The sequence below is a fragment of the Haemaphysalis longicornis genome, unplaced genomic scaffold, assembly GCF_048455015.1.
Source record: "Haemaphysalis longicornis isolate Haplotype H1 unplaced genomic scaffold, Haemaphysalis longicornis Haplotype H1 scaffold_1, whole genome shotgun sequence".
Lineage (NCBI taxonomy): Eukaryota > Metazoa > Arthropoda > Arachnida > Ixodida > Ixodidae > Haemaphysalis > Haemaphysalis longicornis.
In genome coordinates this window covers 331,169,626-331,186,939 of record NW_027526203.1, presented here as the reverse complement: position 1 = coordinate 331,186,939, position 17,314 = coordinate 331,169,626, and the positions used below count along the sequence as shown (strand labels likewise).

The 17,314-nt window shown below is 44.5% G+C and overlaps 1 protein-coding gene across 2 annotated transcripts in view; it reads left to right on the top strand.

Annotated features, from left to right (window-relative positions):
- LOC144170448 (uncharacterized) overlaps window positions 1–17,314 on the top strand; it is a 50,350-nt gene that overhangs the window by 13,514 nt on the left and 19,522 nt on the right. Inside the window, exons 3-7 of one of the 2 annotated variants that reach the window (XM_077700272.1) lie at window positions 1,341–1,419; window positions 2,292–2,306; window positions 4,064–4,153; window positions 7,859–7,906; window positions 13,026–13,073. In XM_077700272.1, coding sequence (XP_077556398.1) covers window positions 2,295–2,306; window positions 4,064–4,153; window positions 7,859–7,906; window positions 13,026–13,073 — 198 coding nt within the window. In that variant the 5' untranslated portion in view covers window positions 1,341–1,419; window positions 2,292–2,294. The remainder of the gene's footprint in view (window positions 1–1,340; window positions 1,420–2,291; window positions 2,307–4,063; window positions 4,154–7,858; window positions 7,907–13,025; window positions 13,074–17,314) is intronic. The other variant, XM_077700263.1, reaches the window with a different exon arrangement.

Sequence of the window (17,314 nt, the reverse complement as noted above, 5' to 3'; positions counted from 1 at the left end):
CCTGACAGGCTTCTCTGACCAGCTTGTCACCTGAAAATCAGCGTGAGCTCGGGCCCTGGAATTCTGCTTCACCTTATAAGGTCTACCATCTCTTTATCAACTTTTCCCAAACTTTCAATAAATCTTACTTAACAAATATATTTCTCCCTCCCTCCCTCCCTCCTCCTGCTGTCTTATAAAAAACCAAACGTTCAACCAGGCCACACGATAAACACTTTTAAACTTTTACGCTGTCTTTCTCGAACTGACCAAAACTCTGCCGCGCAACTTTTCACGCAGTATCTTTAGCGAAGCAAGCTGAGATGTCCTCCGAATTTCCTGTGCAGCGGTGATTAAAACCATTGCGGCTAGCCTAGCTCTCGCCACTGAATTTCAGTACTTGAAAGCATAAATGATAAATGTAGCAACTCCGTTCCCTTGACACCGGAGTGACGTTAGCGCGTCATACATCTTAAGACCTAAACGTAGATGTCATCTGTACTTTTTTCAGTCACCGCTTTACGAAGCTGCGACGACGACGATCTCCAGCGCAATTTTTCACCGCACTATCACCCCCTTTCACGCATTTGTAAGCTGATAAGTGCTGGTCTAGCAGGCGGTGATAAGTTTTAGCTGCTGTGGTGTATGCCGATTAGTGCATACACCACACAGTAGGCTCCTTGCCCACTGGGCAGGCAGATGCTTGCCGCGGTGGCGCGTGTAGCGGCTATCCTCTTGCCGAGACGCTCCGTGTTTTTCAGCGTTATTCATATCTTGTAAAGAATGCGCTATATCTGCAAACTCAGCTAATTAACTCGTGTCACGGATGACGATGATCGACATTCGTCCCTACTAGGATGCGCCGTGCCGCCGGAGTGTCCCTCGCATAAACGGCTGACCGAACCACCGAAACATGCACCAGTGACTTTACTCAGACCCTGAAACGCTGATAGGGTGCAGCATTTAAGGGAAGCCGCCCACAGCGGCGCCGTAGTTCTCAGCGCCAGCTGCGTCGTGGAGGCTACGTCATCCCCGTGAAAGCTGCGCCAATGCTCCATGAATGGCGGCGAGGACTCACATGTAAACAAGGAAAGAAACAGCGATATTTTTTGCTTGTTTCTAAGACCCCTGCACTACGCAGAGGTCTAATATTTGGTATATGTTGTCGTGAGCACGTAATCTAGCGATTGCGCGTCTCAAATCGCAACCTTCTGAAGCCTAATTAGGGCCCTTTTAACTCCCATGCTGATGCGCCAGCCCTGCCCTTACGCGTAGGACTCAGCAGGACTATTGTTGAGGAGGAAGAGGAGAAGTACTATTGAGCTGAAAATAACTGTGATTTTCTTTTCTTTTTTTGTGAGGGACCGATTGGAAGAGCACTCATGGCTACGCGATACCAGCTGTTCTCCGTCATTCCTGTCTGAAAGCCACGCCTGTATTGTATGTATAATATCATGCGCGTTCTTTTGGACAAGAGCCTTATTTAGCAACTAGCTCGGCAAGAATTTTTAGCAGCTATCAATTATTTTTCTGTTGCACTTTAGCCGAGCACCGTGAACATGCCTTTGAATAAGATAAGTCTAACATTTGGTGATGTAATACTATTATTATAATTTGGATGTAGCTAGAAAAACGAGTTGTCGTTTCTTTGTGTACAGTCTACAAAACAAACACTCTATCATCTTCACTGGGAATGTCGCCGTAACACCTCAACGACATACGAATCCCGTCACGACAGTACTCCGACGTCAGCGCAACGATATGGCCCTTGACCCCTGCGCTGTTTTGTTAACTCAAATTTCGCGCATAACGCACTACGCCTGTGCGTATCCAGGAAACGTATTTTCGGCATTCGATGGTACCTATGAATTTTAATCAGCTTTATAAAATATCTTATCGGAATGTCTGTATCATATGAGCCAGTCAGGGCATTCTATGGAGCTGATGATTCCCCAATTTCTGGGTTTGTCGAAAATAGCCCTTCATGACAAAGCGCCTCGAAGCTCTCACCATTCACTATTATTCCTGCATGACTTGTGACTTTCCGCCCGCATTTATTGCGCGTGACACGCGTCATGCGGCAAGTGAAGGTTGAAACACGCGAAATGTAACTAAGAAAGAAATCGTTTTAATAACGTTTCTAAATAATCAGGCGACAGATTTGCAGGCATTCGGCTTATCTGACCGTACATTCTGGAAGTACATCGAATAATTTACCATTTGTGCATGAAACTGCCTGTGTCGGTGCATAAGCAGCGAATAACCTGACCCATGTTTTTGCCCTTTCATGGCTCCTGGCTCCTCGGAAAAAGAGAATGGAAGTCGATGTGAGTATACGTCAGAGCCAACATTTATGTTTGCGGTTGAATTATCTGGAGATTTGTTTCTAAACTCCTAAACAAAAAGTACTCTTCAGCGAAATGTATCGGTGCTTCACTACGAATTTTAATGCGGAAGCCATTTTTCCTCCTGAGGCGCGAAAACCCGCGCTGTGATCAGCGGCTTGTACCAAGAAGCTTAGCGCGATCATCTAACTAAAAAAAAAGATTAAAAAGACCGGCAGTGATGGGTACTAAACCCATGGAATAGGGATAAAAAGCAAGTGACCTAATCGGTACTGTGTGCCGTCCTCATGTGAAAATAGCCTTTCCAGATACTGTGAACGAAAGGGCGCCAAGAGAAAAAAATCACATCCGCGGTTTTATAGCGGGAGCTTTCCAGAGGAGAACAAAACGAGCTGGCACCCTTCAGTGCTGCTCCATAGTGCAGTAGAAGTCCTAATGTCTTCGCATTGAATGCGTGCAAGAAGATCTAGTTTCACCGAGAACCTTTGATATAGTACTGAGGATGTCAAGGGTCGATGTCACAATCGATGTCACAGCAAATAACGCCGTGGGCGAATTAATTAAATTTGTGTTTCGAATCGTCGCGGTGGTAGAAAATAATGAAACATGGGCAGTGATTGTTGCTTCTCCTAGTTAAGTAGCGCCAATGCACGAGTGTCAGAAGAGTATTTGGTTTCGAGAGAAGCTGATAAAAAATGCTTCCATTAACACCACTAAGATTTTCGGTTCATCAAACAATTCTCAGATTCTTTATCATTAATGAAAAAATTGCGCCGCATCCGCATTAACTTGGTCAGTGTTGCTGAAGCTACCGAAAATAACATTTGTCTAAAAAAACGTCTGTTTATTTCATTATATGATTTGCGTAAGCTATACTATGCATGACACTGTCCGCCCTCCGCTTTCCCATTTCAAAAAATAAAATAAGCGTTCACTGGGTTAGCTTCCAGCCAATGTTTTCCAAGCAGCACTGAAGACGCTCCTCCGAGAAGAATTTAGGTTTGTTTGGCTTTTTACTGATTCCTAAGTCAAAACATTTCAGCGTAAGCGAACAAAGTCCATTCAGCCTTATTTAAATCAGCTCATGAACACGGGATTCTGCGCATTGTTTCGAATGAATGAACCCTGTATTTGAAACGTTGCACAGAATGTCTGCGTTCATAGGCTGTAAAAGCTTTTAAATACAGACTAAAAATGCAAAACAATGAATAAAGAACCGTGTTGCTTAACAAACCTCTGTCAATTCCCTCCGCTGCACAATCATGCCGGTTTGCAAAAACACAATGGAATTGCGCTACGGTAAAGACCGGCAACGGCAAAATGCGAAAAAAAGTATATGCAATACTTGTCGTATCCAACACTGTAATGTGTATGTAACCCTTGTCGGACCGCATAAGCAATTTGCCTTCGCGGCTGCGTTCGCGATTGCAAATATTAGGCTAACGATAGGGCCCACTGCCGAAGGCCTGGCGCCAGAAGGGCTTCTGAAGGCCCTCAGCAGTGGTTTAAATCCCGATAGCATAATCATATCATAACCAGCGGACCTGAATAAAAATAAATTAGGGCCTTAATTGGTGCATTTATATGATTCGAAGTTCATTTTGCAGTCATGTATGTGTGCTGAAATTATTGGGAATTTGTGGCAGTTATTGCAACATTTCTTCTAAAAAAACTGCCTCGTACATGCACGGTTTCGTGAGCAATTCTATTGACGGTTGTCCTGCCTTCAATTTTTGCAGAAGAACACGCAGTTTGAGAACTGCCTCTTGCACAGGCAAGAGCTCACTGTACGGGAATACACGGCATGGTGCGAGCACAAACAATCAGTGGTAAGATTGCTTCGTCACCTATCAGTCACATTTTGTTCCACAACTTATGAACGGCATGTTGGGAAGCGATAGTGTGAATAAAAACACGGATTAACAGTTGCCTACAGCGTGTTCAGAAACAATCGTGCTTTCAATCCAGATTCGTGTACTAGAGAGCAGAGATGATATCCCTTTTTTACGTGTGATCACCAATAAATCCCTGCATAAAAAAAGAAATAAATTGGCTTGCTATAAAACACACTCAAGCAGCGCGTAACGCCAGCCTCGTTCGGTACTAACACAATGCCAGTTTTAGGCATTCACAACAGACGGTAGTTCAATAGCGCCGTCCAGTGGGCACAAAGGGATCATTTTGGAAAATCTAACACGCCCCAGCAACCCAGCACCTAGTTGGCTTTATATATTACATCGAAAGCAACGCGTTTCACCGCTCCAGGGAAATAAAGATTAGGGTAAAACTCGTTCCACGAAGTCATCGTGACGGTTTGCACATTTGCAAGTTAAGCAAACGTAACATCGTTGGAATGAACTCTGTTCAAACCTATAGATGGACGTGTATTAGTGACCAGGAAATTGCGTACGTTATATGAAATAACTTCCATCGGTGACTGCGTGAACGTACATGTTGCGATCCTTAACATTTCCATTTTTCAGTTTTCTTTTTCAAAATTCCGATCTCGAAATTATTCTTATTCCTCACGATTTATTCTTATCACACAAAATTCCTGTTGTGTTACGTTGCTTTTGAATCCGACTGGTGGAACTTGGTTTTTACATAAGGTGCAACAAATACCGTAGACCCTCCAAACGAAGTCCACCCTTATCCCCTTATCCGCAGTTTCCAGCTTACATGCATGGGCGCTGAGCGTGTCTTTGGCTTAGTCATGTATATATATGTATATATAGTCAGGTTTGGGGGAGAATAATAACTAGAAGAATAAACTTTGGAAACGAGACTTTGCATAACCCACGAAAAATACAACGGACAGAGACTACAAAGTAACAATGGGTAAACGCCGTGACGAGGTACAGACAACGGTAGTAAGAGTTGAAATAAACTGGAGGAGTGAAGGAAAACGATGCACAGTACGTGGTTTTAGCTTGAGGGCGTCAGCGTGTCCTGTCCTTCGGTCACACGTCTGGTAGCTTGGGGGTGCCGCCCCGTAGCCCGCCGTGGCCATTCACCGCCATGGGAAAAAGTGCCGATCATGACACTAGTGCGAGCTGAGGGATCTTGAGGGGGAAAAGTGGGGGATGACGATGCCATCGCTGTTCGCTTTGCGCAAAAGCGCGCTACCTACCACCAGCAACACCCTACAGAAACGCTAGACTCTAGAACGGTCCGTTCGCAACAAGATCAGGCATTGTCCTTCTCCTCGTGACATACGAACGAATTATGACTTCCGTTCCTGAATACATGCCAGCCACCACCAACAGCATGCTAATCACGTTTGCGTAGATAGTAAACCTCCAAATGTGGGATCGGCCTCATTATGTTACTCAGGACACGTTCACTCTTAAATGTCTTGTACGTGTGTTTGACGCATTTCTCCGTTCAATCAGTATTCCTATTCTGTACTGACTGCATTCGAAGGTAAGCCACAATCGTTTAGCGATCAAGTGGTTAGGCTTTGCTTTTACCTTGAATTTCTCATGTTACTTTTAGAGTGCCTCGCGCCCAGGTTTGGTATTTTCGTTCTTTGTTTTCTTCGTAAGCTGTCAATCCCATTTCATTCCACATCTCCCCAACGGAATGTTTAAGCGGTTTGTTTTTTCAGTGCATTAATTTCCCGCACGCACACGCTGTTTTCACCAAGCTCACAGAAATAGTACATGAATGTGGCCCACTGCTTGTACTTGGAAGGGGCCGACGATTCTAATTCAGGGGCGAATTCGCCTGGAAGGGACCGACGATTTTGATTCAGGGGGCGAATAATTTTTGCGGCAATAAGTGCATTGTTTTAAAAATTTTTACTATGTCAGTGTTGTTATCAGAATTCCAAAGCAACGTCAGAACATGAGAAGTCCCCGTTGGTTGGGCATTTTTACATGGCCCTCTTAGGTGAATCTAACACACAAATCCAGTCGTCAACCCTCGATCAAATGATAGTACGGTGGCGTCATCATTGGTTCCCAATTACTACAGCGGTAAAACCGTTATAGAAGTGGATGACTGTGTACGCTGCTCGGCCGAAAAGAAGAGTGAATATCGACGCTTCCAAGCAAAGCACGAGATACGATCTACGAGCAATGGATTTATAGAACTATTTTTATCGGCACAAGCTCTTGTTCATGGATGAATGAAAGCTGATCACACGGCGGCCGCGAAAGGCACATGATCAACTTCTATAAATGCGTACTTACTTTTCCGCTGTTTCGAAGGCTTAATACGTGTGAAGATTAAAGGGGCCCTGCAAAACTGCTTCAACTTTTTTTTTGAAATCTTAAATACTTGCAGAACGTAGTCACCCAACACACCCAGTACTTAGATTAGGGGGTCGCAAAGTACCTCAGCCAAAAATTACTGCTCTATGCCCATCAGATAACTTGTAAACTCGCTACAAAGATTTTGCCTTCTTTCCAGGTCTTGGCCCTCTTCGACGGCTCGAATTACTTTACTAAGTCCATGTAGCGGCTGTTGGCCGGTTTTCATTCAGTTGCAGCAATGAACGCTTTCGATAGCAACTAAAAAAAGCCTCAAAAACAAAGCAGAAATGGAAGGCGTATCTGGTGCGACGAGCAAATCACGCAGTGCAGCTCCGTGCTGGCGATAACTATAGCTTTAGCAGTTGTTCCAGACGCGAAGCAAAGAGTCAAAGCGCTTATCGAAAGTGTTGCAGGGTCCCTTTAACAGTTCAGAAGCACCTCTCAATCTCGTTCAACCTTGTTCAAGTCGTTCAAGACTCAGTCAGGCGTACAAGCGGAAAAACATGTCACCTCAGTGGCATCAGGCGTATAGAAACCACCAACAGTTGTTCCTCCGAATCTGGAATCTTAAGCTTGCAGATGCCAATGATTTTTTCCCAAAACATGGGTTACACTTTTTAGAACTCACCCAAACTGCCAAATAAATCGCGTAATTCGCACCGCTGTTGTATCTTTTGTTATCCCATCCTTGTACACTTTCATTAGCATTTCGATCTTGCTTTCAGAGTGTTTGAACTTTTCGTATTGACCTCGTATTGACCTGCTACATAGCTTACGTTGGGGGAGCGCAAACTGTGCAAATAAAAGCCTTAGATTAATCAATAAAAGCATTTTATTTAAAGGTTCAGAACCCAGCATTGGATATTAAGCGGCTTCAGAAATATGCACAGTCCTTGGTGCGCCTGCACTAGACTGTTAAGGACGCGGTGTGAACTGACCGAGTTGGCACTTATCCATGACATAACTGCGCGGTGAAACGAGAACTAAGAAAGATGCGCATATAATACAAGACGCGCCTGCTTAGTTTTCAGATAAAACCTGTAGCTACAAATCCAAATCTCATCTTCGTTCTAAACGCCAAGGCCTATAGGTCGCTCTTTTTTTTTCTTTCTAGCTCTCTCCCTACCTCTCTCCCTAACACCTCCTTTTATTACAACGCTTACCAGCTGAAGTGGGAAAACCTTGCTGATAGGGACATCACAGGGTGGAGTTTCATACACCTATTGCGTCGACTTATTCAAGTACCTGCATTTACCGCTTTTTGTGCTTTTATTTTAGGCAAGGAAAATCTCAGTTTGCTACCGATACATCTTGGATAGTGTAGAGGTGAGTAATATCTTTTGATATGTTGATTAGCATGTTAACGAAGCTATCACATTAAATATAGCCGGATAGCCTAAGCTATTCCGTAGTCGCTCACTATGGGACGCTTATAAACCGAAGCGTAGAAATCAAGCTTCATTTTTTATTTATTTGCTAAGACAATCGGTTTGTTACGGTGCCGATGGAAATGATGCCATTGAAAGCAGTGGGACACGCCCACTTGCGCCAAAGGCTGACTACACGAAAGGTAAAAAATGCCCATATACTTGCATTTTCTCGTTTTTTATATTATACGTCCGCCAGCTGCCAGTCTGAAATTTACCTCTATTTTCCAGGATCGCGCGTAGGTTGCGAGAAATTGTTATTTCATGTAGCGCGACTAATGCACCGTTTCATGCGTTACCATCGCTATTTTACAGTCTTATGACTTTGTGCAGGGCAAGGTATATGAGTTCTGTATAAAATTCGTTTCAAAGAAATCGTTAACAGTAGCTTAGTCAGCGCAAGGCAGTTTTTCTGCCTTCAATAAAAATTCTGTTTTATTTATAAAATTAACCCAGACGCTAGACTGTTGCTCTCTTTGACGCTCGGTATCGCACATGTCTGCAACCTCCGGTCCAGTCACCGACTTGCCTGCAATAGGTAATGTTGGCCAGGTATTTCTATGCAGATCTGCGAAGCATTAGTCTTAGCAAAGATCAAAATCTGCGAAACAGTCGTATAGCTACGCTGCTCCTCAGAAGAGGCTTTAAAGAAGAAGTAAAAAAGCTGGTCTATATGTCTTATTTTCAAAAATTTCAAACTTTTTCACACGGGACTCTTTCTGTTGGGCACTAAAACTGCGTAAAAACACGCTGTATAATTTCGCTCTCAATTAAGCTGCGAACGGCCGAATTCATGCGTTGCGAGACAAGTACTCCTGCAATCCCCTACGTTCCCTTCACTGCTCTAGTGACTTGCTTACCAAAGAGTGCCTGTTCGCATGCTACGCCATCCCGAGAGCGCCATTCGGAGAGAGTTGCACTATTTACGGCCTTCTCGGAGAGAAAGACGTAATTGACGGTCTTTGCTTGAGACGTGAAATCGAAGGGGCACTCATCCGTGCTTTTCTTATGGTTCAGACCTACTTTGTCGTGGACTGTTTTGCGGACGGCACTTTTTTTGTAAGGAAAGAACGGAGTCCGGTGAAAAAAATCGCAAAAATAACTAGAAAAAATAAACTTGTCTGGTGCGACGAGTGCCGAAACTGACACTGTGTAGCGTGGGTACAAAGGAACGTATGGATTGACGTTCGGACGCAAATCAGAGAGGCCACTCGACGACACAGCCGACTGCCTCCTTCGACGGTATGGATACGCAGGCAATCGGTACGAAATGCACTCTTGGAGCCGTAAGCTTTATGCATTGTTTCTGTGGACTAGGTAAAGATCACGGCCAATAGACAAAATGCATACACAGCTCAAGTTCGGAACAAGAATGGAACCTGATTGCCTAAGCGTTGGTCCGTTTGCTGTGGTACAGTATCAAGCCGGTATCCACCCCGCTCGCTGCCCGCTTGCCTGGACACGGGCACTCCAGATGCCACCGTAATTTTACGCGGTGATAACTACCTCGAAAATACCATATGAATATTTAAAACATCGTGCCTTCTCAAACAAGCCAAGGTAATTCACAGGGTAATAATGAAAAAAAGAGCCTGCTGACTTTCTCGTGAAACATCACAGCATCCCTCCACGGAATGATCCCGTCTTTCGCGAGGGCGTAGTTTCTGTCACTGGTGCCGTTATTGGTTATTTATTATCATTTGTATTTTTATTTACTTGTGCAAGTTACTTTTTTGCCTAATTATTTATCTTATTTAAGAGCCCACTTCAAGGCACCGATATCACGCGCATTAGCCACCGTCACTGCTGCGCCCCTGACCTCAACCTTGGCGCTATGCCAACTTTTATAACCGAGCTTCATACACCCGCGGCGTGAATATTCCAAGTTAGGACATACACGCGCGTAAAATTGAAAGTCGTTTCACTGAGATGAATGCGAATGGTTGCGCTAGAGCAGATGGAGCGCCGCTTGGTCGTACAGGGTAGCTGACGGCACGCTTCGAACGCTCCCGCCTGCAGCGCCACCCACCAACTATCTTAGGTGTTGCCTATTAGCGCTCTTTCTAGGCTGCCGGTTCCTCTTCTATGCTAGTCTCTCCCCCTTTTTTCCCCCCCTCCGCAATGCTTTGTGTGCAGGTGTACCCGGTGACTGGGCACAATGCATCTTTCTTCCACTTCCCATTTGGTTTTGGATCAATAAACAACAACAGCAGCAGCAGCAGCAGCAACTGTGCACCGGGGTATTCATTTTCTTACCTAAGCTTTCTTTCAAAGTGTAGGGCCCAAGTTTCTGCCCATTAGTCGCCACCGGGGGCTACGGTTCGCTACTTGATAGTGTCTCCTCAATGCACCTCAGCCCATTCTTTCTATTCGCCTGATTTCCTTCCCGTTGTTTGAACCAGTACTGATAATTATTTTCTCCAATATAGTTATATTCGTCCACCTTTTATACGTAATTCCTTACGCAATCTGAAGGTCAGGCTCTGCGCCCTATGTGTCTAGTCGTCTTCTCTTGCGTTTTCTTTTTATGCGCAGTTTTTCTATTTCGTCATGTACCAACTAGTCCAAGTTTGTATTCTACTTAAGTTCAGGCTCCTTGGTTGGCTGCTGACGTTATTTCAATTTCTTCCTATGATATGGCTCAGCTTTCCGTTCCGAACCACGCTCTCAGGTATCCTGAAGGATACGATGTCACGGTAAATTTGAACTGCCTCAAATTTTTTTCGCAGTGCCTGTTCCCACAATTCGCTCACGCCTTCCCTTCACAATACCCCTTCTAGCCAAGCTGTCAATAATTCCGGAGAGATCGTGCCTCCTTCTGTGACGCCCTTCCCAATAGCGAAACTTTCAATCTTCTTGTGAACGTTTGTCGTACCTTCCCATTCCTCGGATATATCCTGTAAAGGTCCTAATAGAGGTCCTCATGTAGAGGTCCTCACATAGAGGCCCTCATGTAGAGGTCCTCTCTCAATCTCTAATATCTCAATGGTTCAGCGATGCGATGGTGCGTTTTCTTCGCGCACAAAGGCCATGTAATGAGCTTTCCTATATTTGGGAGCTTTCTCTATTTCCTGGTTGATGTAATAAATGCGATCTATGTCTCGACAGTGCATATATCCACCCTGTCTCTTTCGGTTCATGGAAATATGTGGTATTGATCATGCGGTTAAATATTACCTGGGTAAGCAGCCTGTGTATTTCTTAGTGTAGGCGAAGGGGCCTGTATTTCGTAAGTTCTTTGATGTCCCCGTTTTGGTGGATTAGAATCCATTTCGCGCTTATCTAAGCTAGCCACTTCTTCTAGCCCCAAAGGAATTGTAGAAATACTTTTTAAGTCTTACTAAGTACAGTATTTGCGTAACCCTTAAATAGATCCACATTTATTCCCCCCTTCTATGCCGGTTACCGTCTCTTCATATCTCCGCGCGCCCTTTCCACATGGCCATTTGCTCCACGCTCTGTCAACCCTCTTTCCAGCCTAGCGTTGCTAGCGTGGTGCAGATAGCGCTCTGCATACACGTTTCCGCTACTTTCGCCATCTCATTCAAGTTGCTCGTTTGGTTACAACTTCCGTCCATCAGTGCCTGCACTGTATCTGTGTTCTATGAACAACAAAGGAAGAAGAAAAATTATTTATTATTGACACCAAGGTATTGACAATTCAAAATACGCTTGCGTTCGGCCAAGTTACCCATTGTGTGCTAACTTGCTCCAATCTCTACAGAATTTTCCTGCTCTAAATATAACAGCAGGTTTCTGCGTTTTTGCATGCACGCAAACGCAACATATTTTGCCGTACATTGTGTGTTTTTTTTTCTACTGAACGTTTCGTGATGGGGAAAATATGTCCATGTCCACCTATGGAGCAGAAAAAAAAGTTGGAATAAACGCAAAGGGGCAAACAGTTGCGCCAGTAAAAAAGGAAGAAAGTTGAATTAAATGAATTGTCACTCTGGGATCAATATATCAGCATTTGAGGTCGTTAAAATATAATTAGGCCCGCTCATGAGCACGAGCAGCTAGATATTTCAATTTAGAGATACACTGGCATATTTGGGGGCAAAAAGCCAACATTTCCCGACGGGTGGCACGACAATCAGGCATATGTACAGAACAGTTCACTTTTCGGTGGTTTTGAAACAGCCTAGGTATTGAATGCATGCGTATCAGAAATTGGCGGTAAATACATTGCAGCTCGGCCTTATACTTGAGCCAATCGCGTGAGGTAAGAAGGGACATGTGAGCCTAACCACCTGCATGCTATGTGAAGGCAATTTTTAGCAAAAGCAATCTCCGATCTCATGCTTTTGTCCGAACTATAAAAAGGCGAACTGGCCGTAAACCGTGTTTGGCTTCGGTTACGCAGCTAATTTGCACCCTACTCGTTTATGCAGATTTTAGCGAATGCATCGACCTTAATGTAACTCCAATGAACATATTTCCCGTGTAGTTTGGTAGCCTCAAGCAGTTAGATATTAGTGGCAAAAACGCCTTTTTTTTTCTACGACAACTTCGCTGTTTTTGGAACCTTTGCCTAGTACTAGCGAATGACCTGGTATATACAGTTTATGTTTAAGTTCCTCATGTCCGAGTGACCAAAATAACATACACGACTTATCGGGTCCGGTCACTGCGGAGATGCACTGAGGGAGATACGGGAGGCAGTCGGCCGCTACTACGCTGGAGGGGTAAAATTGCTACGTTTCAGCCCTGTCTTTGCTCTAACGTCTCCCTCCACGGTAGTGCGGCGTACCTAGTGTAGCAGGTTTTACGCTTCGAAATCAATGTGGCTGGGCTGTTATTTATTAGCTGTTCTATTCTCGGGTTCACACTCGAGAACGCAGCGTCGAGTTCAGAAAATTTTCAAGGAGTGGCAGCAGAGAAATTACAATGTTAATCGGGTTTATCGGCCACATAAATGGTTCGGGCAAGTAGAAAAATGAAACGTTTGTACAGAAATACGAGCTCTTTAGAAATGCTCTCGAAAGTGCCTTGATGCGTCCTTCCCTGCATTTCAGCATACGATACCCGAAGATTCTTTGACGAATGCTGTACAGAAATTTGAGGTAAGTGGAATAATTTTACATAAACGACTGATATTTGTTCCTTTATATGTCGAGTCAGGGTGGGTAAATCCGAGAAGCGGATCCAAGCTGACCTTTTGAAATAATCGTAGGGAGAGGGGGGAAGGAGCAATACAGGCATGGCCGATACCCTGAAATATGGCCAGTTGGGGAATCGAAAAGCCAGTTTTGAAGGTACCTGGCGATCGCCTTCGCCCTCCAAGATCAGGGATCGCAACCTTTTGACGTGGAGGACCGAGTTGCGTGAAGCCGACACAGCGGAGGGCCGGACGTCAAATCGGGAGGGGGGGGGGGGGGGGTGGAGGCAAAGAGAAAACATTCAGCGAATTGACAATAAAATTTCACAATTTACTATAATCTGGCGAACTGTGAAGGTGGAGGACAATGCCAACTGGAAACGGTCAATTATCTGTTCTTGGCTCCCGTCTAACCCCGTTGGAGGTAAGAACTGGCGCGTCATCCTTCGGATAGAAAGTGACAGAGGGCTCTGACGACGTGCTGGTGGCCGCATAATACTTCTCCGCGGGCCGCATGCAGACCGCGGGCCGCAGGTCGCCGACACAAGTCCTCGATAACCATTGGGAAATACATCACGTAATGATGACTATAGATCAGAACTTCAGGTACAGCGCCGATTTTTTTCCTGGTGTCCAAATCAAGCCTATTTTGACGTACAAACACGAACTACGGAATGGAAACGTTTAAATCGAGCATTTATTGGGCCTATAAGCACCTAATTTTGAGGTTCGTGTCGATATAGGATTGCAAGCACCGTGAAACGCCTTTATCCGTGTTTGTTTTGTCCATGTTGTGCTCAGCCCATGTTGGGAAAAACTGCTACAAACAAAATAAATCATCACAGTCCACTCTTCGCTACCAGAACCGGCGAACACTATGTGCGAGAAAGCGTCAGAAAACAAACAATGGATTTCAGTGGGCGAGACAACAGCTGTGACCGGAGTGCTAGAGGTTCATTTTGTGGTTAAGAAAATGGATGGTAAACCGAAAATAAGAGCTTATTTTATATGCCCGAAAAACTAGGAAATAAAAACAGGCGGTTAGTCTATTTCCAAGTTTGCTGAATGGACCCTGAAGCAACTCTGCCCCTCCCGAGCCAACGACAAGCCAGTCTATATGCACAAGGGGACTTCACTTTCTGAGGTATTCGTCGCGAAGCCATTAGCTTCTCGTTGGTCGGGACATTTTGTGTCATGGGTCTGCACAGAACAAGTGAAAGGGAGCCTAAACGGCCGTTCTGCGTCTTGGCACGTGTCTTCAGTTTCAGTTCAGGTAGCTGGGAACGCTGTGGCGGCAACGTAGACTTCAAATCTATCGCGATTTTTCAAGTGAGAAAACTCATTTCTCCGCCGTCTGATTCACTTGTCGAATCAAATGCGTTCCGGACCACGAGTTAATAAACTCCCCCATTTAGTAAAGTATGATAAGTAATCTTGTTTTAACAAGCACTGCTCCGGGGTATTTGCCACCTAAAGAAAATGAACCTGAAAGTCATTTCGTACTGTAAATAGGGGGCCACAATAAGAAGAAACCTTAGTAAAATGAAAACATCATAAACAAAAGGTTCCACCACCCTCATCGAGTGCTTCCTAACTAGACTGTCCCGTGTATTAACACGCATGCCTTTGTGTTAGAAAGCGCGCACTTTTTTGTGTCATGTACAAAACAACGTACGAACCAGCGGAGAAGCACTTGTCGTTCGAACGACGTAGGAAACAAACTACGTGATTGTTTTGTGCGTTTTCGTAAACAGAGCAAAGTAGGCACATCAAAGGCACCGATTGTTCAAGAAAATTCTCGTTATACGTCCAGAATTGGAACTGTGTCCTTCTTTAGTTCGAATGGGTCCTCCCACAGCAGCTCAAACTAGTCACCAGATATTGGCATACAAAGTTCTGGTCGTTGGTAGGCCAAGAGATCTTTATGGGCCCCGCTTAAAAACAATGCGGTACGGTACTGCCCTGACTAGCACCCCTGGCGTACAAGCGGTTGGGGCTCTTCCCACAGAAATTATTGGGCTCGTTAAATGGTGTGGGGGAGGGGAGTAGACGCGTCGATTGCCTTGGCTACCACGAAATGATGATTACCGATAATTCTTTTTCAGTCGTATTCGATGCCGTAAGCTTACACGGACTCTACGACGTTCAGTCACTGCCCACGACACCCCAGAGTTCTTTCTAGTTCTGAATTGATTTTTGGACGTTTTTTTTACTTTGTCTTTACTGAATATGCTGTTATTTTTCTGTTTTTCTTTTAAATCGTTTTTAGAGGGGGGGGGGGGGGGGAGTACAGCTTTTCATGGAGTGAAATACTGTGCACGCGTCTGGCGTCTGACATAGGCCATCTTACATGCAAAGGTTTCGCACCAAACTCTTTGTCGTCATAGCAAATGCATTTCAAACCAAAAGGCAATCTTATCAATAACCACAAACAATATTTGAATGAAACTTGCGGTTTATTGATGTTTGTAGCTGTTTCTAGTCAAGTGCGGTAGCAGTCGTCTGTACCAGTTTTTTTTAAGACTAGTACTCAGAATATCAAGTATAAGAACACTGTTCATTTCATTTGAAATGTACAACCTTGCAACACACTAGAGTTATAACGTTACTCTAGTTTTATCTATTAGTTGTTATTTTTTATCCATACTCTACGGCTTGCACATGATCATACGAGTACTGAAACAACGCAATCAAAACTGGAATCAAGTACTCTTAAAATGTAGATTCACATGTGTAGAACACCTCCAGGGTACAAAAAGTTTTGCCTTAAAATTATGTTGTATAATTCATCAAGGTTTTGTCGTTCCAACGTTTGCCAAGCGTTTGGGAGCGTGGCAGCGCTGAATGCAAAACTGTTGAAATGCAGCAAAACGCCTTACATACTTCACTCAATGAGAGTTAGGTTAATTTCTCGATTAATGGTTCGAACGAGTTTCGTGGTTGGTGATTTACAGTTTTGGTTTTTTTTATGTTTCACGATTTCTGTTGTTCATTTAGAAACCATTAAGGGCCTAAGTAAAAAAAATATATTAAATTTGCTTGAAATGAAAATCCTATCGCTCGAATCGGAGCAGCGCCTACGAGTTAATTTTGTGTTGATTCCCTTGCGACGTCCTATAGCGGGCCAAAGCTCCCCTTTAGCAGCAGAAGCACGTATACTGATTGCGTCGTTTAACCGGTGTGGCTGGGGAAAAAATTGCCCGCGTATCTGCTCCTTTCGCTGCAAATGTCGACGCAAGACGATAGTCGACTGGCGCCCCTGGCAAGTAAATGCCTCCCTTCTTTTTCCCGCTCACCACTCATGCTGTTCCTCTCCCGCATCGTTCATTCCAAGATAACACGCTGGAGGTTTACTCAGCCAATTTAAATTTACCGCGTTCCACTGCTCCCAGTCGGGTGCCTCGATGCCAGCGCTGCCGTACGGCGTAGACGAGCGTGAATCCAGGCACCCTACTACAACATTTGTAGAACCACGTTGTCCCACTCCACGAGCGTTCCAGGCGGAACGCGGAACCTATCTAGTGGAACGTTTCGTTGCTGTTGCCGTTTGATTTTTTAGGATTCCGCCAGGTAGCGCGGGCAACAGCAGGCGACGGTTTTCTGCAGTTTAGGTAGCATTTTATTTTCTATCCCAAAAAGTAAGCATCCGTAAATGTTTTAATAAAGGAACACTGCAAATATCACTCATGTATTGATTTTGGGCCTTATATTTGCGTGATGTCTTGTTCTGGTTAGACAATGTTCACAAGAATGAACATTAAAACCGGACGTAGGCGTTTAGATTTGGCTTTGAGTATATAAGACTATTGCGCAGATAATGTTTCACTTTGGTGGGATGGCTGAATCGAGTGACGCAAATATACAGACAGACAGACAGACCAAAATTTTCCCCTCCAAGTAGCTCAAGAAAATCTATCGTCTTTAAAACTACAGCATTCAACCTGAACAATGTCCGCACAAGGTAAATTCAAGCAGGCACTCACCAGCGTGTAACCCATCGCACCCATGCAGGTTGCCTTCTAACCAAGCACACCTTTGTTTCTCAAGGCCAAACGTCTGTCGGCCTTTGGCGAGTAAGCTCGTGGTGACGCAGCGGTTAGAACTAATTGCTGCGTTCACAGAGGATCTAGCCCTTGCTTCCTGATCGTAAGTGATTCACAACATTTTACAGTGCTACGTTCAAATTAGCAGAATCTTCTTGGACCT